Consider the following 27,458-nt stretch of genomic DNA (forward strand, 5'->3'; position numbering starts at 1 on the left):
AAAGCATTTTTCAGCATATGAAAGTCATAATAAACTGGCGCATAATTGTCAAAAAGGAATCCTCACTCAGTGACTTAAATTTAACAAATGTGCTTTTATTTCTTCACTGCATAAGGTTACTAATCACTGCATCATTTGGGTGCATAAGCGACAGCTCTGACAGGGTAATGATACCCCAGGTAAATTCACAGTTCCTTTCAGTGAAGCAAACCCATCAATAGATGTGGGTAGCAGTGCTTACACCTATATAGTTCTGGAGCCAGTGATTATGTAACCTTTGTATATCTCAGAGGGCGGACAGAGCATCAAAGAACTATGCGTTCTTTCCATAAAGAGAAGCTGAATGAGATAACAACTTTTACACAGGGGGATACACTGAAGGAAAGGGAGGAAGGCTTGGCTGAGAAAGTGTGTTTCATCTGAGCTGATGTTAAGAGGCCATCAAGAGTAATAGAAAGGAGAGAGATTGAGTTTCTAGAATTTATATGTGCTTTTTTATATAACTTCTTCATTTTCACAAAAAAGGTAGCCAGTGTGGTGGAAAGACCAGCTCTTCACTTGGTGTATAAGCCCAGTTGTAACTAAGCCATTTGTCCTCAACAAGTTCCTGTGTCTCACTGACGTCATAATATACAAAACATTGGTAATGATAAATTCCCTTGGGATTGTCATTGAGGTTAAACGATCTAAGGATATGAACCATTCACTTCAGTATATGGCAATAGTAAGGACTTTTTTTGTTGACTTTGTCTTTAAGCCTCTTCATCTCTTAAATGTCCCAAAGGCAGAGTTTGGGAGCAGGTAGGGGTCAACGTCATGGATGAGGCAAACATTGCAGTTCATTGAAAACTAGCGAACTCCTAATTCATCTCAACACAGTAAATATTTCTTGAGTATTTGCTGACCACCGAAGGAGTAGAACGATAAATCAAAGATTGCTCTTTAACTCCTGGAAAATGAAATTCAAAATCAAGTAAAAATAAACACAGCCTTATGATCCATTGAAAAATGTCTTGCAAAGTAAATGAACTGATTTTTAAGCATATATTCAGCATTCACACATATTGACCATTTTGGTGAAAACACAGGACAGCCTTAAATTATCTCCCTTGGCAATATTTATTTGTGGATTTGCAGGGGTACCAATTAGCTTGATGGTGTTCTCTCATCAATAGTTATTTTCTTTGTTTAGTCACTATCTTAGTCTGTCTAGCCTGCTGTAACTGAGTACCATGAACTGTGTGGCTAATAAAAAACAGAAGTTATTTTCCTCACAGTTCTGGAGCCTGAGAAGTCCAAGATCATGACTGGCAGATTCAGTGGTCAGAGTCCATTTCCTGGTTCATAAACAGCAGCTTTTTTGCTGTATCCTCACATGGTGGAAGGGGCAAAAGATCTCTCTGGAGTTCCTTTTATAAGGACCTAATGCCCTTCATGAGGGCTCCACCCTCATGACCAAATCATTTACCAAAGACTCACCTCCTAATACCATCACATTGGGGGGGAGGATCTTTCTATTTTATTGAGGTATAATTGATTTACAATGTTGTGTTAATTACCACAATACAACAAAATGATTAAGTTATATATATATATACATTCTCTTTTTATATTCTTTTCCGTTATGGTTTATTACAGGATATTGAATATAGTTCCCTGTGCTATACAGTAGGATCTTGTTGTTTATACATTCTATATATAATACTTTGCATCTGCTAACCCCAAACTCCCAGTCCATTCCTTCCCATGTCACCCACTTTGGCAACCACAAGTCTGTTCCTATGTCTATGAGCCTGTTTCTATTTTGTAGAAAGGTTCATTTGTGTCATACTTTAGATTCCACATATAACTGATATCATTTGGTATTTGTCTTTCTCTTTCTGACTTACTTCACTTAATATGATAATCTCTAATTGCATCCATGTTGTTGGAAATGGCATTATTCCAGTATTTTTTATGGCTGAGTAATATTCCATTGTATATATGTACCACATCTTCTTTGAGGGGGGCGCTGTCAGGATCTTAACATATGAATTTCTGGGGGGCACAGACATTCAGTCCATAACAGTTACTATTCCTTTTTCTTTCCAAATTAGTTTGTGTGGCCGTGTGGAAGAACCACCACATGAGGACGGTGACCAATTATTTCATCGTCAACCTTTCTCTGGCTGACGTGTTCGTGACCATCACCTGCCTTCCAGCCACTTTAGTAGTGGACATCACTGAGACCTGGTTCTTTGGGCAATCCCTCTGTAAAGTGATTCCTTATTTACAGGTAATTATTTTTCACACTTTTGGGGTTCAAACACAGAAACTACTGAAAAAGTATAGTCATTTTCAATTATATTCATGGCCCTTTGGTAAATTACCTAGTGAGCTAAGAGAGAAATATACTTGCTTAAGGAACTGGTAAACTTAAGGAAAGTAATACCAGGTAAACAAGGTAAGTTCTGGGTAAAAATAAAGTGTCAGAATTCTCAAGTCATCAATAAATGCTGCACAAACCTTTTACCTTTTTGGTCTCTAATTTTCTGATTATAAAATAAGGAACTTGACCAAATTAATAATTCAGCCTTTTCCAGTCCAAGTAATTGAGGACTATCTGTTTTTATAAGTTGTCTCATTTACTACTGAGAAATCAAAAGCTATATGATCAAAGCAGTACAGGGAACGGGTTATAGTGCAGGTTTTGAATTAAACTACCAGGAATCTGGTAGAGAATCTTTGCAATCTCTATTCTGCCATTCACCTATTGTATGCTATTTAGCCAAATATGTAAGCTCTTTGAGATTCACTTATTTTAAAAGATTAATAATTTTAATTATAGCTATCTCTTATGGTGGTTGGATTAGCTTACTTAGATAATTTATATGAACCACTTGGCATAGGGATTACTCTCTGGAAGACGATGACCTTATAAAAACATAGTACGTTCTCAGTAAACATCAGTCATGGTCATCAGAATTAGATGTTTTATTTTTCAGTTCTGGAAACAGCTTTCCTATAACTAGTTTCTCTACAAGAAATTAAGAACAAACACTTCCAGAGAATAATTTTCTGATTGATATTCTGATAGCTCTAAAATCTTTAAAAATTTTCCCAAGCTGGTGTCCAGAGCCACAGTTCTAAAAGACATGGATTTTCTTTAGCAATTGGACAATGAGTGAAATGGTGGCCACTCCCTACTGGTTCCCTTGACCACCCTCCATCCCCCGATATTTATTCCATCCAGGCTCCCAGGTGGTTTCATAAGATTTGGAGGAAATGACAATATGCTCCCAATAATGACAAGTTGGGGCAGTTAGAACAATAGAATCTAGATACAGACATTACGCTCTTCAGAAAATGGACTCAAAATGGATCATTGACCTAAATGTAAAATGCAAAACTATGAAACTCCCAGAAGATACCATAGAAGAAACCCTAGACGACCTTTGGTGTTTTGATGACTTTTTATATATAACACCAAAAGCCTGATGATTGAAATAAATCACTGATAAGCTGAATTCATTAAAATTTAAAACTGCTGCTCTGCAAAAGTCAATGTAAAGAGAATACGAAGACAAGGCACAGACTGGGAGAAAATATTTGCAAAAGACATGATGATAAGGAACTTTTATCTAAAATATACAGAGAGTTGTTAAAGCTCAACAGTATGGAAGCAAACAACCCAATTAAAATATGGGCCAAAGACCTTAACAGACACCTCACCAAAGAAGATATACAAGTAGCAAAGAAACATAGGAAAAGATGTCCCTCATCACATGTCATAAGCGAAATGCAAATTAAAATAATGAGATATCACTGCACACCTATTAGAATGGCCAAACTATGGAACACTGATAATACCAAAAGCTGGCAAGGATGTGGAGCAACAGGAATGCTCATTCATTGCTAGTAGGAATGCTGCAAAATGTTACAGCCACTTTGGAAGACTGATTATTTTTTTACAAATTTAAACATAGTCCCAACATATGATCCAGCAATTGCATTCCTGAAAATTTACATCCACACAACAACTTGCATGCAAATGTTTACAGCAGCTTTATCTATCATTACTAAAACTTGGAAGTAACCAAGATGTCCTTCAGTAGATGAATGGGTAAATAAACTGGGGTACAACCCGGTAATAGAATATTATTCAGTGATTAAAAGAAATGAGTTATCAAGCAATAAAAAGACATGGAGGGGGCTTCCCTGGTGGCGCAGTGGTTGAGAGTCTGCCTGCTGATGCAAGGGACATGGGTTCGTGCCCCGGTCCAGGAAGATCCCACATGCCGGGGAGCGACTGGGCCCATGAGCCATGGCCATTGAGCCTGCTCGTCTGGAGCCTGTGCTCCGCAACAGGAGAGGCCACAACAGTGAGAGGCCCACATACCGCAAAAAAAAAAAAGACATGGAGGAACATTAAATACTTATTACTAAGTGAAAGAAGCCAATCTGAGAAGGCTATGTACTGCCTAATTCCAATAATATGGCATTAGGAAAAAAGACAAAACTATGGAGATAGTAAAAAATATGAGTGGTTGTCAGGAGTTGGAAGGGATGAACAGGCAGAGCACAGAGGATTTTTAAGGCAGTATAACGTAGGATATTATAATGTTGGATACATGTCCTTATACATTTGTCCAAATGTACAACATCAAGAGTGTACTGATTATGGTGTGCCAATGTAAGTTCACCAATTATATCAAATGTACCACTATGGTGGGGGATGTTGATCATGCGGGAGGCTATGTGGGAACAGGGGGTATAGGGAAATCTTTGTACCTTCTCCTCAGTTTTGCTGTGGTCTTAAAAGTACTCCAAAACTGAAGTCTTGGGAAAAACAAAAGATGAGAGAGACCACAAATTGCTCATTATTAGAAATTATATAAATTAGGCTTTTGGATCTGAAATGTTACAAAGAGACCTTTACCTCAATAGTTCTTCAATGACTCATTATAAAAAGAAATAATACATTTTTAGGTCAGACTTTACTGATAGACTACTAAGTGGAAATGCCATGAAAGTTATAAGCCTCATTGCAAGCATTAAGTTTAACTGCAAGGCTAGTTTTGTCAGTCATCTGAAAATCATGAGTGGGTTACAAAAATAAACTATAGCAAAATTTTTTGAGAGAAAGAGTACATTGAGCAAGAGAGAAAAGTATCACCATAGAAAAAAATCACTAAGCAGTGGGTCTTATGATTACGTGGAGACACTGGGAAAATCATAAATAGCAGAGAATTCTAATATGTCACCATTTCTGTGGTGCTTCCAGAAAGTTTTTTTAATTTCTCTTGGTTCCAGTAACCACCCAGGGGGAAATTTGGGGGATCTTCTTAAGTTTTAAGATGGCTTAAGTTGCCCAGAATCTTTTGTTGGCTGAGTTGTTCTCTCTGCAAACCAGAAGTTTCCCTGATGGAGATTGGGGTGATGGAGAGGGATGCATCACCCTGTAATAGGTGCAGCCCTGCTCTAATGCACAGCAATACCTTCTTATAGACTAGGTATTCCAGATTCTCTTATGTGGTTGCAAGGACAGATTGAAAGCAATGTTCAACCATGAATGAGGCAGGGCGTTGGTCTCTCCTAATGTTCATTATGACAGTATTCTTTCCAGCAGCACAACTTAACAAGTCTTACAGTTGAAAGAACATCTTCATCTCTTGCTAGCTTCTATCTGCTTCTCTATAAAGTGTCCAGTTTAGTCAACTTGACTAAACAACAGAGGATCAACAGTTGATCCTCTTTGCCATAGATCAAGGACAAAACTATTGATAACCACAAGATCTGACCCATTCATTACCTCATTCAACATTACTTCTTGATGGAAAGTTGTAAATGCACAAAAATATTGAGGCACTGGTATAACTCACAACTCCAAATTCTCTCAATATTTATTGTCCATTTTCCATAAAATTTTCCCAAGTAGAAGGAATAGGGCCAATGTGCAATAAGCCAATCATCTGAGTAGTTTTTTTTCCCTTAATGGTGACGTTCTGAAACCAATGGTCCCTCATATGATGCTTATGTCCTACTGAGTATTTAAAAACATATACAAAACACCCAGCGAAATTTTAAGGTTATTTGGTTGCATTTAAGATTCTTTGGACATTTATTAATTTCCTATTATTTATATGTTCTTTTTCTTCTAAATACAATTCAATGCAACCTTTAGATTTATGAGTGGTATGCTGTAAGACTTCAGCAAACTCTCATCAATCTTAAAAATCTTACAAATATAATAAAACTTAGCTAAATAATTAAAATGTCCCTTTTATATCTTTAATCACTCCATAGGTCCACTACCAGTAACATTTATTGGGCTATTTGCTGAATAACTATCATGAATTTCTAGAAAAATATAAAATATTTCACTTTTCTTCTCACACATACAGGAGCAGTTGACTGCTTTTTCAGAATGACATTTTTTTGTAACTGCAGAAGAGGTTCTGCACAGGAAATGCCAGGAAGAGTAGAACCAAAGCCAACTGAGTTTTGGGTGTTGGGTGATGGGACAGGCTCCCCCACTCTCAGTCACACTTCTCCACCTTCCAATCCATTAGTGCCTGTCATCCAAACTTGTGATTTGGCAAAATTTCCATTTCTACTTGTCATGGATCTCTGAGTCCCTTTTATCACATTTATATGCTAGCGTGAAACTGAGTCCTCTACCAAAGAAAGCTTCCCATGTTGCCCTGAACACAGGGTACTCATAGGATGGGTGCAAGATAAAGCACCGACAGCAGAAGAAAGTTCACATCATCTCACTTCACTCACAATGTTCATGATTCACGCTACATTCGTTTCTCAAATGATTTATTATCAAGTTGACTTGAGCTAATATCAAAATCTCAATGAAAAAGGCACCTTTAAGTGCACTCCTACAAGTGAAAAGCAACAACAAAACTCTCATTTATAATCACTTATGATAAGGTGCAATTATATATCCCCTTCAAGAAAATCATGTAAATTGGATGCTAATGTATACTAGAGTATATTATATACCAGCAGATGTAGTACTCAAACAGTAACTATTAAATCACTGATGGTCAATGGTCCATGCAATGGATTCTACTGCTAGATTAACTGAACCAGCATGTTCTCTCATGAGAAGGCGTTGCACCTTGGCTTACTGTTGGCACTGGACAGCCATCTCTCAAGTGCACTGTTTTGAATTGATTATTACTATCTAACAGTAGAGGGAACTAATAGAAATGACTTCAGAATTTGAACCACACTACTTCTATCCCATTCACCCATGTTGATTAGAATTCATGAAAAATAAAACACTAGGTCTTGATGAGCATTTTACATTTCTAATTGCTAGAGAGCATAAATATAGCCCTGGCTCAGCAACTATGAAAGGGCAACTGTGCAGAGCTAGACGACCACTGTCTTTTTCCCAGGTTGGCAAGGGTATGGAAGGACCCTGGGTGCTTGACACGTTCTCAGGGAAGAAATGGAAGTTGGAGGAGAAGAGGACAATTGAGAAAGAGGTGTGAATGCTCTCTGAGGCAGCACCAAGGAATTGCCAGGTGCCATCAACCAAGCCTTCTCTGGTAGAGTTCATCCCTTTAGGATTACACCTAAAATGAAATTATCCTCCAAGAATTTAGCATAGTTTACACCTTTATTTGTAATTTCTATGACTGCACTTCACCGAAAAGCAGTCTGTTCCTATTAAAAGCTAGAACTCCAAGCTCAGGAATAGAAGAGAATACTAATAGTATAATGACCATCATCATGTCATAATCATAATAAGGAATAACAAACACTTACACAGCATTTATATACCAGCCCTGGACTAGGTGTTTCACATCTCAACTGACAGTTCCTACAATTCCATGAACAGCTACGATTATCAGGCATTCTCACACAGATGAGAAAACTGAGGCATAGAGAGGTTAAGTGACTTACCCAAGATCATGCATTTGGCAAGTGCAGTGGGGTACATACCCAGGAAACCTGGTAGTGGAATTGACTCCAACCACACTCTGCTGCCTTTTCCAAAGAGAATCAAAAGAATCAGAGTTAGCAAGCATCTCATCCTATCATTTTACTCATTTAATAGAAAAACAAATGAACAAACAATAACCCATCCACATTTTACCTACAGCTTTTAAGTAGGGGACCCATATTGTGCAGCTAGCTGGGAGGAGATGAGAATGGATATGTGGTCCTAATGCTTAATCCAGAGCCTTTCCTGCTGGGCTGGACCAGCCCTTAGATCCCTCTCACTCATCTGTACCTACAGTCAGTGCATCGACAAGGAAGGTCCTGATGTAAGAAGCAGAGAGACCTGCTCATTCACATTTTATGGGATCAGTAAAACTAGGACAGAAAAATATAGAAAGATGACTGTGCCATGTATATTACCTTAGATTGAGGCTTATGACTATTCCTTAATTCAAAAAAATATTTATTAAGCACGTCAAGCACTGCATCAGGTACTGTTTTGTGAACACAACAGTCCCTCCTGCCATTGGTCTTTGTTCCAATAGAGAAGACAAACAGTAAATTAATGAATTAAACAAAATAATTTTACTATAAATGTTGAGAAGAAAATAAATAGAAATCTGTAAAAGATATTTCAGAAAAGAGCAAGAGGCTTGTTTTTAAAGAGAGAGTTTTGAGATAATTGATTTTGTCAGAACCAATGGTCCAATCATCCAGTATAGAATACACTAAATATAATTACATAAACTGATCATGTGGGGATAAGCATGCTTGACATGTTTCTTTACTATCTTCTTAAAGTTCCAAGTTAAAGCATTGTTTGTGGTGCTATTACATAGAAATCTGGATTGGGTGAACCTATTTGAATTTTAGAGGCAGGTTGCTTATTCCAGCAATGAGCAAACTCTGGTAAGGAGATTCATATAGAGAATTATTTTTTATCGTGACTCATGCCTTTCTTTGGGTGTAACATGTTGGAAATGAACTAATGTACAAATAACCTTGATTATTTAAAAATAGGAAATGACATACCTATAATTCAAAAGTACTAATTAAATGCAATTTCAACCAGATTCTTGTATGATAATTTAAAAGAAATACATGTCATTGTATTATTCTCTATAAGTGACAGAGAATTTTCCATTTCAGACTAAACATATATATTTTACTATTTTTTCATTCCAAGATAAGATTTCCCCTATCAATAGAAAAATTTCAAGACAAAATCATGATTGTCATTATTTAAAGAATGCCATATTATAGATTAAAACATTTAGCATAAAAAAAGATTGCAAGGCTTGTATAGTACATTTTTATGTTTAACGGAAAAAAGGTATTCTTTTCCCTAATACATTTCTAATATTATTTTTTGGCAGAGTTTTTTCTTTTTTTAATAGAAAGCACTTGCGTGAAATGTTTTTTGACAACTTTGAATCTGGTTATCTGTGTGCCTATGTTTCTGATAGGGTAAAAGTACTGAGAGTGGTCCATGTAACACCCGGTGCTTCCCTTGTACTACCTTCTTTTCCTCTCTAGACTGTGTCAGTATCTGTGTCTGTCCTCACACTGAGCTGCATTGCCTTGGATCGGTGGTATGCGATTTGTCACCCTTTGATGTTTAAGAGCACAGCCAAGCGGGCCCGGAACAGCATCGTCATCATCTGGATCGTGTCCTGCATCATAATGATCCCTCAGGCCATCGTCATGGAGTGCAGCACCATGCTCCCTGGCTTAGCCAATAAAACCACTCTCTTTACAGTCTGTGATGAGCACTGGGGCGGTAAGTCCATTGTGGCCCTTGCATTTATATGACAGCTGCAAATTGAAAATCTAATTTGCATAGCCCTTGTAAAGCTGGCCTCGTGTATTTTATTGGCATATGTTAATATCGTTTATTTTATAACATGGTAGAACATAGTATTGTCTCAGGTGTCAGGTTCCCTAATGGGCTTCAAATACAACTGGATTTTTCATTTTAAAACCATGTCTGGCCTGGGAACATGGATGTCTTGCCCGTGGACCTATGCTGTTCTCTGAGTCAGATTAGCTACGCACGTTTTCTCTATTCATAATATAGTAAACTGATACATTTTATCACTGGCATAATTATTTTCTGACTTAAGAATTACACTAATTATGAAATTATGAATCTTTTTTGGTTTCCCATCTGATATGTTCAGTGGTTAAATTTAAACAATCAAGTTAGGAGGCCTTATGCTCCTTTGGTTCAAAACTCTCAGCAACAGTCTTTGAGGTTTTCCTGTAATAGTGGAAACACCTTTATCAATGCCTAGTGGTGGCACAAATCTGGACACAGCAAAGAATGAAAGAAAATAAAATAATCCTGCATTTCAACACTAGTTACAAAATTATCACACGGAATTTAAAGGAAACAATCTGTTCTCTTCTGGGTAAGTATATTACAATGGCTCATATTTAAACTGTAAACATTAGGAAAGCATTTGTTTACTGGAAAGATGTATCAACAGATGCAGTGCACGCCAAGGATTGTTCATGGACCTGGTATTTTCAAGCATATGAATCTCTGAATTCATGTTAATTCCTACCTTGATTCTTTTATTGGAACACTGAAAAGAGGAAAATCAGGAACTGAAAAATTAGGCATATGTTTTCACTGCAGCAAGATAAAACTCAAAAGACACTGAGATTATTCCATATGTTATCCAAAGACCTATAATAATTAAAATTTCAAAATTTGCTTTATCTATTACTGTAAATATTAAATACTCCTTTTAAAAATTGAGATTTATCCTTCCTTTCAATTGCAATTCCTTTGCTGTATTTCTTTCTGTATCTTCTTCAGTTTTTCCCAAGTTTCCCCATTAACAATGAAGACAAAACCAAAATGAGTAGAAAGTTCCAGAATGATAGAAATATTTCTTAAGTGTCTTCGGTCCCATTTACTTAATGTTCAAACAACATCTTGAGTACTTAGGATATGCCAGAAATTGTGCCAACCTGAAGAGAAATAGACTCTGCCCAAGGGAACCCGTTGTATATAATGAGGCTGAAATGCAAATAAATAAAGGTTTATAGTGTGATTAGTATTTTAATATACTTATATACAAAGTGCTAGGAGCACAAGTGAGAGGACAGACTCAGTCCTGGCCATGTGAACAAAAGTTTATAAGGACCTGCTAACATTTCAGCAAAGCATTAAAGATGAGCAGGGAGGAAGCTCAAGGGGCAGTTCATTTGCTCAGGGTTTGAACTCTGTTCTCTCAGAATGAACTTGTTTTGCCTTTTGATTTGACTATGCCTTAATGTTTAAGTATCTCACTTATTTTCAGTTTAAGAAAGACTTTAAAAATGTGGAGATTCACTAGCATGAGTGTGGTTCTCTTTCAATGTACAATTTAATAATTTGGCCAATTAAATGATGATAATCTACCAAAAAAAAAAAAATGAGCAGGGCTTTTCCAGACAAGGAAGAGGGAAAAGGGTGTCCTAGGAAGCAGGAAAACTCACACAATGGGCACCATTCCTTGAAGAAGAAAGGAAGAGAGTCCAAACTTGTAGCTTCTGGAATGCAGTCTAAAGAACTGTGTTTGGGAAAAGGTAGGCTGGGAGCCAAATATGACATATCTCTTATTATTATCTAATTCCTATGCAATGAGTTATATTTGGAAAAGAGCCTAAAGATCTCTTGATCAGAATGCTTTAGTTAATCATGATGAAACTGAACCATAAATTAAATTATTTGCTCAATATTATGAAACACATTTAAATATAAGTATTACCAAACCCGGGTTTGGCTGCTCGTCACTCAAAAGTCAATACTCGAGAGGCAAGTGTCAGTAGAAAGGAAAGGTGTGTTAATCAGAAAAGCTGGCAATCTGGGGAGAAGGTGAACTCATGTCCTGAGACCACCTCCAAAGATTCTGCTCAGCCCTGACAGTTTTTGAAGGGAAAAAAGGGGGAAGAATCTCAGTGAATCATCTAGGCAGGAGTTTGGATTCTGCATCATTCTCCATTGAGTGTAGGCTTGCTGACTCTCTCTTCTTCATCTTGCCCATGTGGGCTGCCTGCAGGATTGCTAAGGGGGCTGTTGGGGGTAGAGAGCTAGTCATTCTTTAACTATTTAATTCTTCATTCTTACTTCTTTTAATCTAGGTAAATAATCCACAGTTTAGACAAGGCACCGTGTGTGTTCAGGAGAGCATAAGTCAGGAGTTAGTTTCAATTGCCTAGTGATCTCATTCCTATAATTAGATTCTTTTAAGGTTAGAGGGGAACAGAAATGGGCAAACAGGAAAGGTGCAAAAGAGCTGCTCTCAGAAGCTTCCAACTCACAAGCTGGGATTCTTTAAGTTTACAGAGATGGTAATTAGATTAAAATTCCCACCTATTATTCAATATGTGTCAGTAGCATTTTCTCTAAAGTATTTGGGTAATTAATTTCATTTACAAGTCTGTGGACTGATTTTATAAACTTGTCCTTTTTTTAGTGCTGCCCTGAATGATCAAGTTGCATTAACTCCCATGAGCAAAAGGATTGCAGAACTAGGGAATCCTGTTAGTCATCATGATTAAGTAAATAGCTGCATCATTTTCTAATTAACTTTGAGCAACAGATATAAATATATAAAAGGCATCCCAACCTCTCACATTTTATTACTTAACTATAGAAGGGATATTTTCCTTAAAAAAAAGAAATTATTGTCAAATACCTAAAAATCTAAGCTCAGTCTTCAGAAGTCATTTAGGAAAGCTATTTGAAAGTGATTTTATATTAGCGTAAAATTACTTAAAATGATTTTAAAAGCTAAGTGATACTGAATTGAGTTGATCATCCACAAAATCAAGCAATAAAATCTGTGAAATTAGTTTTTCGTATATTAAATGAAATTATCAATAACTTCATGTTCTTAAGAAGAATATGAAAAATTAAAAGCAGGTTCTTATTATTCTGCTCATTAGACATTTAGTTTATTTTAATGATTTTTACATTAGCATAAGCTTTGTTAATATAAGCTATTTATAAATCTAGGTTTAACTTAAAATTTTAAAGTTAGGACATGTATGTGATAGTCACAACTTAAAATCACCATAGAAAATTATATTTTACCGGGTTAGCTCTCTAAAGTTCAAACATTTTGAAAGTCCATTTAGTCCCATTTTTAAAAAATTTGTTGTGAAATATCTTTTATTTGCTATTAACTCATAAACTGATTTCTTATCTTTATCCTAATTTAAATCAATGATTTGGTTATAAAAGTAAACAGAGATATCATTATGGTCCTACAACCAATATTACAATGTGGAAAGAGTCAGTAAACTATGTGGTCACTTGATTCATATCTATCAAATAACTTTTGGGAAAGTCTTGCAAATGCTGTCTCACTCATGGTGCAAAATAACTGAGAACTCCGTCTTACTGGAAATAAGACCACAAATATGTAATATTTTATGGATGCATTACTTCTGCAACTCATTATGTTGATCATTGCCTATGGCTTGTTCAAAAAAAGACCACAAACTGTTCAGTTCTTGGCAGACACACTTGACACTCAAAAACAAATAAAATGTGTTAATATTTATTTTAATGATGTTTAAATTATGTTTTTGTGTATGCTCACTGTTTGCATCAATCACATCCATTCACACTTCTGAAAGTTTAAAATTCTTCCAGAATTATAACCATACTTTCTTGATTGCTTGGTTTGTAAATGCATAGTTTCACAGGATAGATCCTATTGGAAGAAATTAACTGTCTTTTCCCACTCAATCCAAGATATGTTTTACTAGTAATTCATCCAACTTTTAATGAGCATGTACTGTTTGTCAAACATTGTTTTGGATGACAGGGATTTATAATCTCCCTCCTCTTGGATTGTACTGCCAAATTATTCTTTGGTGGTCTGAAAAATAATAATAATAGTGGAGTCCTTCCTTATATTCAAGCTAATTATGGTATCTGGCCTATTATGAGATTTGGAAAGTATATACATATGTCTGTTTATTAATAGGAACATTTATTGAAAACACTTATTAGGGAGAAGATAATAAATTATATTACAGATTCAGATAAACTTTTATGGATACATGAACTTGGAAAAGACTCTCCAAATTGAATATTTGGAAAATTATATTTAATTTAATTTTCCATTGAATCCTTGAGAGGTGTAACATGAAGGAGAAAATGTTTGTCATTTTTAGTTAATTATATTAACATGTTCACTCAACAATGGACCTTAACTCACCTAAGAGAAGTTAAGCTTTATCTATCTAATACCTGACATTTTTCTTTAATCTCTGATTTCAAAGACTAAAGAAGGATCCATATTTGCTCCTTATTTGTTGGTTTGATATACATACAAGAATGTATGCAGATTATGCCTATTCATCCATTGAGTAGAGACACGAAATTTTAACGGTTGTCAATCTTTAAAATGCTGTTTTCTAATTTAGGGAATGCTTAAGTGAACAAATTTCATGTAGCTACTGTCTAGACATATGTTTTAAAATATATTAAAAATATTGCTTATCAAGTGTAGAGAAACTTCAAAGATAGTTTCAACACATATAATTTAAACTTTCAATGGCATTTCTGGGTTTTCGATTAGCTTAGACTCTAAGCATGAAATGAGGAATCTAAGACGATCATGTTTCCCCAATTATCTATAATAATCTCTTTATTAAAACAATCTATCTTAGCCTGCAAGTGTAATTTTGCTTGATCAATTTTTCTCTATGTTGGTGTTCATTATCATAATATGCATTTACCAGCCAATTACATATTTTTCTAACTATTTATAAATATACTGGTTGCAGAATGAGCTTTCTTTCCCGTCTAAAACTCCAGACTGTTATCACAGCGATGGTATCCATCTCTGCAGTTTAAAAATAAATGACCTACCAAATCTACCTTTCTCCACTCACTCAATTTAATTGTCTGATGCAGACATCAGGGATTCACAGGTATGTAAGCTTTAAAGGTATATTTTTTTTGTGGGAAGCTTATACGACATTTTCTTCAAAACAAATAGAAGTTCAAAGCCACTCAGGTGCCTGGGAAGTGCCGAGGTCACTCTCCAGCTCCTTTGAAATTGGCTCTGCAAATGCTGCATGGCACTTTGAATGCTGTGGCACTTCAAAGGGAAAGGCTGTTTGTTATTCCTCCAGTCAGGCTGCTCAGATTCTATCACTTTTTATGTAACTGGCTTGTTTTGCAGGATAAACTTGAAAGGAAGTTAGAAACTGAAGCTGATGAGCTAGATGTGAGCCACCTGGGCCCCAGAGAAGCTAAAAATGACACATCAAATTGGTCTTTTAGACCTCCTGGTAGCACACACACCCTGCTGTGTGCTCTAAAGATTGTAGTGGAGAAAAACATCTGTCTGAGAAAGAAGACAGTTTTAGGAGTAAAAATAAGAAGAATATTAAACTCTAGAAGACAAGACTATGAAATCAATACTGTGGAGGATATGTTGACTTACTAGAACATATACAAAATTCCTCTCTAAGTAAGTTGTGCATGTGTGTTAATGCATGTACTTTTAATAAAAATGAGATTTTTAGGGTTCTTTAAACTTAGATATCAAACCAATATGGGTATTTTCTTTTTTTGATATCCATCTTACTTATCAGGGATAAGCACATATCGGATTGTAGTGATTGCTTATTTATCATTAATTCTATGTGCACAGGTAATACGTATCACATATTGATATGAGGATATGTTGATATGTTGAAAATATATTCAGTAAGAATTCAATGAATGTTCAATAATTGTTATCAGTCATTATGGTCATCATCATAATTATTATTGGTTAATCCTCAGTATAAATTGCTCTTACCACGTTTGACCACATAACCGAGTCTTCATGCTTCTACATATTTTCTGAAGTAACGAAAATAATAAAATCCATGAAAGTGATAGCATTATCCTTCCATAATAGTGTAGAACAAATCCCATTGCCAATATCAAAGTCAAAATAAGTTATGTAATTTTTAGAATTTAAAAAAAAAACCTTTGTTTTATTAGCATTTAGTTAGAATTGTATCAAATTATTGGCATTTAATGTCTATGGTATCCATTTAGGATATATTGTTTCTTGTTTTACATTTAAGTAAAAGTAGCTTGATCAGTGTGATATATTCAAATACTAGTTAAAGGGAAATATCCCTTAAAGTGTTTTAAAAGTCAGTAATGGATATATTTTAGAAAAATTAAAAATTAATATTAAGCCACAGTGCCAATTGATTGACTCCTTATAAATGTCCTAATCTGTGATATGTATTACCTGTGCACATAGAATTAATGACAAATAAGCAATCACTACAATCCGATATGTGCTTATCCCTGATAAGTAAGATGGATATCAAAAAAAGAAAATACCCATATTGGTTTGAAATCTAACTTTAAAGAACCCTAAAAATCTCATTTTTATTAAAAGTACATGCATTAACACACATGCACAACTTACTTAAAGAGGAATTTTGTATATGTCCTAGTAGGTCAATAAAAATAATCATTATCAAATGTTTGCTGTTTTATTTTTCCAAAAACTTTCCGAATTCATATTTGGAGATACAACTGGGAATATTTTCTCATCTCTCAAGAGAGAAATGAAGAGGAATCAACTTAGTTTACTGTCTTTTTCCATTTTAACAAAAGCATTAGCAATTAAGTTTTGATTGAGTAATGTCCTTCCTTGCAAATCCAAGTATAGGACAATCCAAATTAATTTTTATTGATTAAACAGATGTAATTAAGAGAAAAAAGGCTTTTTGATAAATGAACACTTGACTGGAAAGACTGTAGTAACACAAATTAAGAAATGGCTAATTGTTCTTCCTCTCTGAGTAGATTACATGACATTAAGATTTTGCATTTAGTACTTAAATGTAAGTAGTTAATATTATAAATCATTTTTCCCTTTTGTGTATATAACATAACAGTAAAATCATATAGAAGGTAATTTTGAAGGCAAAACATTGACAGATGTACTTTTAAAAAGTCTATGAATTATAATGTTTTATTATTTTAACTTTCATTCCAGGTGAAATTTACCCCAAGATGTATCACATCTGTTTCTTTCTGGTGACCTACATGGCACCACTGTGTCTTATGGTGTTGGCCTATCTGCAAATATTTCGTAAACTCTGGTGCCGACAGGTAAGTAATTTCAAATAACTTTCTTATGTTTTCCTTAGGGTGTCCTTAAAAACAAAATTTAAGAGTGAATTGAACCAATATAATATGCTTAGCAAAGGATTGTGTGTTCTAAAATAATGAGGCCTTAGTCATGAACATATGTCTAGGCATTTTTTAGGGTGATATTTAAGGAATGTTATTTATGAACTGCCTTAATGACTAAATTTTAAACCTCTGTGATTAATCGACTTGATTTTTGTCTAGGAATAATATTGTAAGTTTTACTTTTTATGAGAAATAACAAATAAAAATTCCTTTAAAGTTTCCTGAGACTGTAAGTAAAGATGTATGTAATACATTTTTGATGAGATGTATGTAATACATTTTTATTATAGGGTTAAATCTCCAACTTCAAAGATCTAATTTTTTTTTTCAGAACAGTAGAAGAGTCAGGCAGAATTGAGAATTTTAAAAATTGTTTATGCTAATTTGTACTGAAATGTTAGATAATTTTGCTATGTATTCATTCACTCATTTATTAACTCAGTGAATGTATTCATTCACTCAGTTATTCATTCATCAAATATTTATATTACTTTTGCATGCATGTCTGATAGAAAGCTAAGTGTTCTAGTCTGTGTCATTGGTGAATTCATAGTCTAGAGGAAGGAAACAGTTCCAGGGCAAAAATCACCTTAAAAAATATAAGCAAAGGGAATCAGAGAAAAGCTTAGTGAAGGTGGATCTAATTCAGACCAGGAGACATTTAAGCTGAATCATGATGACTCTAAGGAAATCGACAAACATGTAAAGGTACAGACAAAGAATATAACTCAGCTTCTTGTACTTGTATCTTAAAATGCCACATTTCTCAGAAATGTATCTCTTTTTTCCTAAATTTATTGCCAGTATTTTGAGCTTATCAGGCTTGTGGAAAGCCACACACTTAGTCTGTTTGTTCTGACATATTTTATCCAACTGAAAGAATTTACTGGGCCACTTTACTCATTTAAAGGATTTCATAAACGTTTTATTTGGTTTTTGTCTGAGGATGAGTCTTAATCTGGATCTTCTTCAACCCTTGTTATTCAAAGCGATTTTCAAGATCATCTTTTACTTCTTGTATATGAGCAACGGTTGTGTTTTTCAACCCCGTATGTCTCATAATTCCAAATGTTTTCCTTTCCTCTATTTTTGTAAAGAAGTCACTTCTTTTCTGACCTTATAAATGCATTCTGTTCCCCAGTCTTTGTAACTAAAATGACAAATGTGTATCGCTGTAAACCATGAGTGGTGATTTTCCACATCGTAGGGATAGTTTCCTTAACAATCTCCACCTGGCCAGTGGGAGTGAATGACCAGAACTGATATAATACAGAAGTCAAAAACACAGACTCAAGGTCCTGACTGCATGAGTTTAAATTCTAACCCTGCCATTTAACAGATGTGGGAGTTTTGTCAATTACTTAAATTTCTGTGCCAAGCAGGGGTGCATAGCATCTACCTCACACTTATTAGATGAATTAATTCAAGTGCCTCAAGCATGGAAAGTGCTCATTAAATAAAATATCAATAGTATATGCTGTTATTTAGCCTTTCACCTCATTCTGCTTATATTTCTAAAATAATAAGCATGTGTTGAATTGATGTTTGTGACTACTTTCTTAGATAGATCTCTTTCATAGTACTTTTAATAACATGAAAATGACTTTTTATTTGTCTGTCTGCTCTAATCTACTAAGATGGAGACAGTACACACTAGCCTTGATCTTGTAGCCCTTCACCTAGTACATGCATAGCACATATCAGTTACTTGATAAATACTTTATAAGAAAAAATTTAGTGGAAGAATAAGAGGAAGTGCTGGGAAAGTTTAGATAGAAGAGGAAAGAGACGAATCCATTGCTCAGTTACTCAGAACAAAGTTCGTAGAAAACTTAGAATTTGAAAAATTCTTGAAGAAGATAAAACTTTGATGAGCATGTAGGCATAAAGATAGTTTAGATTGATATTTTGACTAAGAATATTCAGTGTTAAGTGCATTTCCTACTTCCATATTTTTACTGGGTAGTGTGCATTAAACATAAGAAATGCTTATATTTGCTTATTCATTTATTTACAGAATGACATAACCTTAAAATTTCTTGTGTGTACATAAATCTGTCTTGTTCATCATCATCTTCCCAACACTTAACAGGTTACTTTGCACAAAAAAGTATTCAAAAAATGTTTGTTAAATAATTAGATAACTACCAAATCTCAACCAGTTTACTTCTTCATTATTTAAGCTTACAGTGCTCCATTTCTCAAATTCTAAAGTAAGCTCAAAATTGTATTGCAGGTTTAGAAATAATCCACATTCTTTTGATGAATTGTCCTGGTTAGTACAAGCCACATGATCCAGAAGATTTGCAGTAAAATGCTTGGGCTGTGAAACTAAAAACATTTACAAACAGATTGCAATAGAAAACAGCAAGTTCATCTGAGTTCACTTTAGCAGCCACAATAAAGTAAATTAACCCCAAATGATGATTATGTAGAATTCTGCTTGAGCAACTATCAAATTCAAACTGTTAATGTCTCTAAACAGAGTTCCAAGGCATTATGTATGCCATAGTCTACATCAAGTGAGCCATCAAACAGAGGGCCTGTCTTATTTGCTTAAAATTACGGAGATGCAGGGAATCTTTGAAATATCTAAGTGTAAGATTATTAATGAGCAAAATGTCTGTCCTTGTCTGACTTTCTCAAGAATTTTAAACCTATGTTAGTGCAAGTTCATTAGCCTCATGCACAGTGAGGTGAAACAAACTGAAACTTTGGAGTTTGGAGCAGAGAAAGTTTATGGCAAGGCCATGGAAGGAGACGGGTGGCTCATGGCCTACAAAGCCCCTGATCTCCCTGAAGCAAAACATTTTTAAAAGCCAGGTAAGGGAGGGATATCGCAATGTATGTGATCAGCTCATGTACAATTCTCTGATTGGCTGATGGTGAGGTAACAGGGTGGTGTCACAAACCTTAACATTCCAGTCCTTATCCATAGACTCCAGGAGGCCTGGGGCTATGTGCTCATGATTATCAAGTAGTTAACTTCTTCCATTTGGTGGGGGTTTTTCACATCTGTAAAACAACTCAGGATATGGGGGAAAGGCCTGTCCCTAAAAGGCCCCATAGGGCCTGCTTGGTTACAATGAAAAGAATTATCCAATGTTTTGCTCTAATCAAAGACTTAAATATTCTCTTTGTTTGACAATGTGTCTCGGAGAACTCATTCAGTCTGGAAATTCTACAGGATCTTCTCTAGAACTCCTCTTTTTAAGGCTCACTAAATCTTAACTCTTGTGTACCTGACAGAATTTTTTCAGTTCTAACTCTCAAATAATTCAACACTTCAATCTTACTCATTATATGAACTCACATTAATTCATTCCACAAATATTTATTGACCACCTACTATGTGTCTGGGACTGTGTGAGGAGCTGGGGATGAACTGTATTGATACTTGAGTCTGGAACTAAATTTCAATTTTCCAAAGACTAAAACTTTGAAAGAACTTCCTTGTTCCAATTTTTATCATATTCTCATCTACTGCCCTTTATTCTTCAACATTCTTCAAAAAGAACTTAAAATAATTAACATTAGATGATAACAAGTCAGTTTAGTATGAGAAAATAAACAGCAAATTGTAATTGCAGAGGCAGAATCAAATGGCAGTAACACAAGTTCACACAGAGAGATAAAAGTAACTATGTAGGTAAATACAGAAGAGAGTATAAATATATTTTTGTTTGAAATTCTTTTCTTCTCCTATTTGACTTGAGATAACATTGTAAAGCAATAATTATAAAACTGTGAATCTTCATCTTATAATGTATAAAGATGTAATTCAAAGAAAGGAGGAGGGAATGAAGCTATATTGAAGCAAAGATTTTGTATACTATTGAAATTAAGTTGGCATTAATCTAAACAGATTAAGTTGTTAATTATAATCCTCAGGGCAACCACTAAAAAAATAACTCAAAAAAAAATGTAGCGAAAAAAACAACAACAGAAATAAAATGCTATACTAGAAAATATCTGTTTAGCACAAAATAAAGTAGCAATGGAGGAATAGAGGAACAAAATAGAAACTATATATATATATATATATATATATATATATACACACACACACATATATAAACAAACAGCAAAGGGAGACATGTAAATTACACCTTCTCAATAGTTGCATTAAATGTAAATGAATGAAACACTCTAGAGGTTGGCAGAATAGATAAAACAAACAACAATCAAACAAGCAAAAACCTGATTCAACTGTATGATGTCTACAAAAAACACACCTCATATTCAAAGACACAAATAGATTAAATGTAAAATAACGAAAAAGAGGTACTATGCAAACAGTAACCAAAGGAAAGCTGAAGTAGCTCTACTAATATCAGACAAAAGAAACGTTAATAAAAAGTGTTACTATGGGTAAAGAGGTATATTTCAAATGATAAATCATTCCATCAAGAAGATATAAAAATTCTAAACCTATATGCAGTTAACAACTGAAGCCCACAGTACAGGAAGCAACAACTAGAAGAATTAGGTGGAGAAACAGACAATTCAATATTAATAATTGAAAACTTCAACACTCATCTTTCAGTCATGGATAGAAAAACTAGGCAGAACATTAACAATGACATAGAAGACTTGAAGAAAACTATCAACCAACTAGACCTAATATATCTATGCGGTACCTCTTCAAAAGTAGCAGAATACACATTCATCTCAAATGCACATGGAATAGTCTTCAGGTTACATCTTATAATAGTCTATAAAGCAAGCCTTGAAGCATTTTAAGTGATTGAAATAATAAAAATGTAAATTCTCTTGCTATGAGACAAAATAGTTATGATCCTGATCATAAGAACTTAGCATGTGCATCTAAATTCTAAAAGAGAAGTGCCAACTTGGGAAAAAAGTTGTCAGGGAGTGATAAAGTTAAAAGATTGCTATTATTTTGAATGGGATTTATTGCATTAAATCTATAGATCAATTTGGGGAAATTGACATATTAACAATATTAAATCTTATAATCCATGAACATGGTATATCTCTCCATTTATTTAGGTCTTCTTTAATAGCTCTTAGCAATTTTCATAATTTAAGTACACATAATTTGTCCACATTTTTTAAAATGTATTCTTAGAATACATGTTTTGCTATTGAAATGTGTTAGTTTCAATTTAAATTTAGAATCATTTATTGCTAATATATAGAAATACAGTTGATTTTGTTTATTGATTTAGGGTCCTACATATTGCTAAATTCATATGTTTAGTTCTAGTGGCATTTTTGTAGATTCCTTAAGACTTTCTTCATAAGCAATAATGTCTTCTCAATAGAAGCAATCTATATGCCTTTTATTTATTTTTCTTTTCTTCTTGTACTGGTTAGGATCTCCAGTACAATGTTGAGTAGAAGTGTTGAGAGAAATCTTTGTTGGCTTGTTACCAATCTTAGAAGAAAGTGTACATCTTTCATGTTAAGTAGGATCATACCCTAAAGACTTTTCATGGATGCCTTTTATCAGGTTGAGAAAGATTCTCTCTATTACTAGTTTACATGCAAGGGTGTTAAAGTTTTCAAATGCTTTTCCTTTCTCTATTGACATGATCGTAGTTTTTTCTGTTAATATGATAAATTACCTTGATTGATGTTTTTAAATGTTAAACCATTACTGCATTGCTGGAATAAATCTGCTTTTTTGAGCAAAATTTATTATCCTTTTATTTATTGTTGGATTTGGTTTGATATATATATTTTGGGGAATTTTCATCTCTATTCATGTGAGATATTTGGTCAGTGGTTTTCTTTTGTTCTCATGTCTTTATCAGGGTTACTGACTTCATTAAAATTCATTGTAATATTATCTTTTCTTTGAATTTCAGAAAGAGTCTAAATAAGATAGATATTATGTATTCTTTATGGTTTGATTGAATACTACATCAATGAACCTATCTGGGCCTAAGTTTTTTTGTTTTGTTCTGTTTTGTTTTTTGTAACAGGGTTTGTAAAGACACTGTCAGTTTTGGTTATCTTTTTTTTCATGGTGTTTATCCATTTCATTTAAGTTCATTGAGTTTGCAAATTTACTGGCTGTTCATAATATTCTCTCATCCCCTTTTTAATGTTTGCAGCACATTTGCTTATCTTGGCCACACAGACTTCTTCAGACAGGGCAGGTTTCAAGGTACATCATCTACCTGATAGTTCAAATTCATAACTGTGATAATACCTCTTCCAGGATGTATTTTCACCTCAAAGGTGATTTTAAAGTTTATTTATGATATTGGAATAAAAGCAGTGTGTGTGTGTGTGTGTGTGTGTGTGTGTGTGCTGTGTGTGCTGTGCATTGTGTGTCTGAGTGTAAGGGTGTGTGTGTTTGTGTATGTGTGTGTTGTGTGTGTGTTGTGTTTGTATAGTGTGTGTTGTGTGTGTATGTGTGTGGTGTGTGTGTGTGTGTGTGTGTGTGTGTGTGTGCTTTCCACAGTCAGGGATTTTTGAACGCCCGCTGAGATGATAAGGAAAAGACCTTCTCACATGGACAGTCCCATAGCTTGGATCTCTCAAAAGCCCTTTTGTATGACTATTATTGCTTTTATGTAACTAGGCATGTGTTAAAAAATTTGCTAACTTCCATATCAGATTGTGAAGTTTATAAATGGAAATGGCGCATCACAATGGGAAAAAATGAACTTTGCAATCAGACAGACCTGAGTGCAAATTCTGGCTTGTCACTTATTAAAGATATCGACTTGGATATTTTATTTAATACTTCTCAATGTCTGCTTGACCATCTGTAGAATGGGATTTACAATAACCTATTTTTAAGAATGCGTTAATGATTACTCCAGATTGTGCATCATTCCTGGTGCTCAGTTAAAATTAGTGATTTCTACTGATACTATGCTGACTTTCTCTAGACATACACAAATTATTGATGGGGATTATTGTATGTCTCTTCACAATGAGTGCAGGATTAACCATCTTCTATTTAGATCATCATCTAAGAGGGGACATCATTTCTGCTTTTTTATTTTTTATGATTGCAGGAACAATAGTTATGCTCCCTGTGGCAGTTTCTCTTTATGGGAACTCTTTCTGATGGTTGCAGAAGTCATCAGATGCAGGATATTGATTTTTTTCCTCAGGGGAGCATTGAATAACAGATTGCTTAAGTTTAAATGATCTCTTAGAGATCATTTAGGAAACAGTTCAAGGCCATTTAGCAGACATTAATAGGGGTACTCATGTTACAGTTTTTCTGGAAATTTCCAACATCCTTTGCAGCTTCTCCTCAATTATTTTTAAAAATGACTATCTATAAAAAAGACTCATAGAAGAGGAAGGAGTCTCAATCAACGGATAAGAAGATTGAGTGAGGCCACCACGATGTGAAAAGGTCAGCCTACATGGCAGGACATACAGAATCCGAAGAGAAATCGTTTATCAGGTGTTTTTCAATTTAAGGGCAGGTTTTCCTTAACTTCATTTGCTTCTTTTTGAGAAAGAATAGTTATATTCAAAAGGAGCACCATAATTAATTAATTATCATTAATTCATCTGTGTGGAAATCAAAGTAAAATTCTGTTCTCAAATTAAAGATTATCTAACAGACTTGGATCTTGTTATGGATAAAGCAACAGAATCCATCCAACATCCACTGTGAGAGACCCATTGGTCTGTTCTGGCTTGCAGCACAGAGATAAAAGCAACAGCTGAATAATCTTAATAGAACTAGGATGTGCTTATGGTGTGCTTGTTGGCACATTTTACTCTTAAAAAATTACACATGCTGAATTTTATTGTTTTGCTCACTAAACCCTATCAATCTTCATGAGCTTATAATTAAGACAATATTATTCTTGGAGGGACTCCCTGCTATTATCAAATAACTTTGAAAAGAAGTGGAAAAGTACAAGTTGTGTAACTGTTGTTACAAATTGCAGCTATTTGAAACGTTCATGGAAGACCACAAGGGATATTCAAGGTTTTTATGTGCATTTTAAAGGGTCGGTCCACAAAATTGCCTTCAAGCAATTTTGTAACAACAAATGATAAGCAACAGAGAATATTTTATTTTATTTTTATTCCTTTTATTCAAAGGTCTGCCTTAACCAAACCTGAGAATCAGAAAACCTAATAAAAAGCAATAGGTAGTTAAGTCCTATCTCTCCGTCTGGCAGCAGGTGGCAGTATTGATGCATGAAAAACTATGCAGGTTACTTTTGCAATTATCTGTTAGGTTTGCCTTCTGTTTCAACTCTAGGTATCTGAGCTGAATCAGAATTCCTAGTAAGAGCTCTTCTTCCCCAGTTTTCAGTTCTCTCCCTTTTAAATTAAGAAGAGTTTTTTGGTTTCATATTTTTTTTAGGTTAGTTATAAGTTCACAGAAAAATCAAGTGGAAGGTACAGAGATTTCCCATCTCTCTCCAACCTCCATTCATGAACAGCCTCCCCATTACCAGCATCCCCTACCAGACTGATACATTTGTTAAAACTGATGAACCTACATTGATTCATCATAGTCACCGGAAGTTCACAGTTTACTTTATGGTTCACTCTTGATGTTGTACCTTCTATGGGTTTGGATGGTGTATTCAAATACATTGTATAATGTGTAATGACAGGTATCCATCATTATGGTATCATGAAGAGTAGTATTTTCCCTGCCCTAAAAATCCTCTGTGCTATGCCTATTCATCCCTCCCCCCATTACCCCTGGCAACCACTGATCATTCTTCTGTCTCCATTGTTTTATCTTTTCCAGGATAGCATATAGTTGGAATCTTATAATAGGTAGCCTTCTCAGATTGGCTTCTTTCACTTAGTAATATGCATTTAAGTTTCCTTCCTATTTTTTCATGGCTTGATAGCTCATTTCTTTTTAGTGTTGAATATTATTCCTTTGAGTGGACAACTTCTCTTTTTATAAAGAGATATCGTTTCCATTTGCAGCTCTCTTTAGACCTCAACAAAATGGTGATGTTGCAACTTTTTTTTTCCACCCAGACTCCTATTTGGCACTCGGCTGTATTACTCAAGAACACACTCCACTCAGCAAACGGTCTGAGGAAAGAGACTCGCAAACCTCCTAGGCCACGGGTGCCTGGGATATTCTCCTTACTGTGTCTTCCAATTACTCCTCCAAAGTGGAACTTTCCTAAGTCAGATAACAATAAAGGGTATCCGCTCCTTTCAGATTCCTGGAACATCATCTGTAGTTCAGAGAAAATGGAAGGCCCTGCAGCCTCTTTCACAGCCTCGGGGGCCGGGACAGCAGACCAAATCCAGGATTAGCGCTGTGGCCGCTGAAATAAAGCAGATCCGAGCCAGACGGAAAACAGCCCGGATGCTGATGGTTGTGCTTTTGGTGTTTGCAATTTGCTATCTACCAATTAGCATCCTCAATGTGCTAAAGAGGTAAATTTCACTTATTATTTGAAAATGAAGAGATCAGCCATTTTTCTTGGTTCTTAATTAAAGACTTTTTTTAAACCAGAGAAAAATGGAAACCATCTGCCTAGATAGCTTGCCAGGCCAGATAACTCAATGTGTTGTTGTTACCAGCAGGTAGGGAACACAGTTTTTTAGAGCGCTGGGATTTTAAATGCTCTTATCCATGCAAATTCTCTATTGAATGGCAGACATAAAACAGATGTTCCTCTGACCTCTTCAAGCTAATTGCTAAGCCTTAGATGCAGAAGAAATTCTAATGCAAAAAACTCATTTACAGCTCGGAGCTCTTTTTTGATCAGAACAAATGGGTTTTCCAAACTTTGTTCTCAAAGACATAGGAAACGGTGACAGAACTTTATCTGAAGGATAAAAAGAGATAAGAATTTTGTTAGCATTCTAATTACACTTAAAAAGTGCATTTGTGAGCACACACACAAACAAATGGAATCATAGCACATACTGTGTTTTGAATGTTTAAATAGAAAGAAAGAAAATTCATTTCCTGACATCATTGAATCAAGTTTAGCGTGAATATTAATAAAAATCAGTACAAAAGTTTTCAGTGAGAGAAGGTATGTTATTTGTAATGCTGCAGAGACACTATTAAGTTCAAACAACCAACATGATCAACCAATGCAGGGGCAGTGGTACCCAGGAACCTTCTGGCCAACCATCTTTATTGGGAATTATTGTAATAGTTGCACAGAGACTGGTCCCAAGGTAATACTAATTCTGTTTATCAGAGGCTTCGAAATAAAACTAGGATTTCTTCTCTCATTTTTCCTGGATCCAGAGTCAATATCCTATTCCTCATGGCTGGGGACTCTGAAGAGAGGCAGCTTTGGCTGGAATCACACAGTCTAAAGGTGGTATAACCAGCTGC

At 34.9% G+C, this 27,458-nt stretch overlaps 1 protein-coding gene across 1 annotated transcript in view; it reads left to right on the forward strand.

The window, feature by feature from the left end:
* HCRTR2 (hypocretin receptor 2) overlaps window positions 1-27,458 on the forward strand; it is a 121,658-nt gene that overhangs the window by 86,348 nt on the left and 7,852 nt on the right. Inside the window, exons 2-5 of the mRNA XM_029243457.1 lie at window positions 2,097-2,275; window positions 9,481-9,724; window positions 16,971-17,086; window positions 26,319-26,539. Of these exons, the coding sequence (XP_029099290.1) occupies window positions 2,097-2,275; window positions 9,481-9,724; window positions 16,971-17,086; window positions 26,319-26,539 (760 nt within the window). The remainder of the gene's footprint in view (window positions 1-2,096; window positions 2,276-9,480; window positions 9,725-16,970; window positions 17,087-26,318; window positions 26,540-27,458) is intronic.

The sequence above is a fragment of the Monodon monoceros genome, unplaced genomic scaffold, assembly GCF_005190385.1.
Source record: "Monodon monoceros isolate NGI ecotype Baffin Bay Population unplaced genomic scaffold, NGI_Narwhal_1 Super_Scaffold_3, whole genome shotgun sequence".
NCBI lineage: Eukaryota > Metazoa > Chordata > Mammalia > Artiodactyla > Monodontidae > Monodon > Monodon monoceros.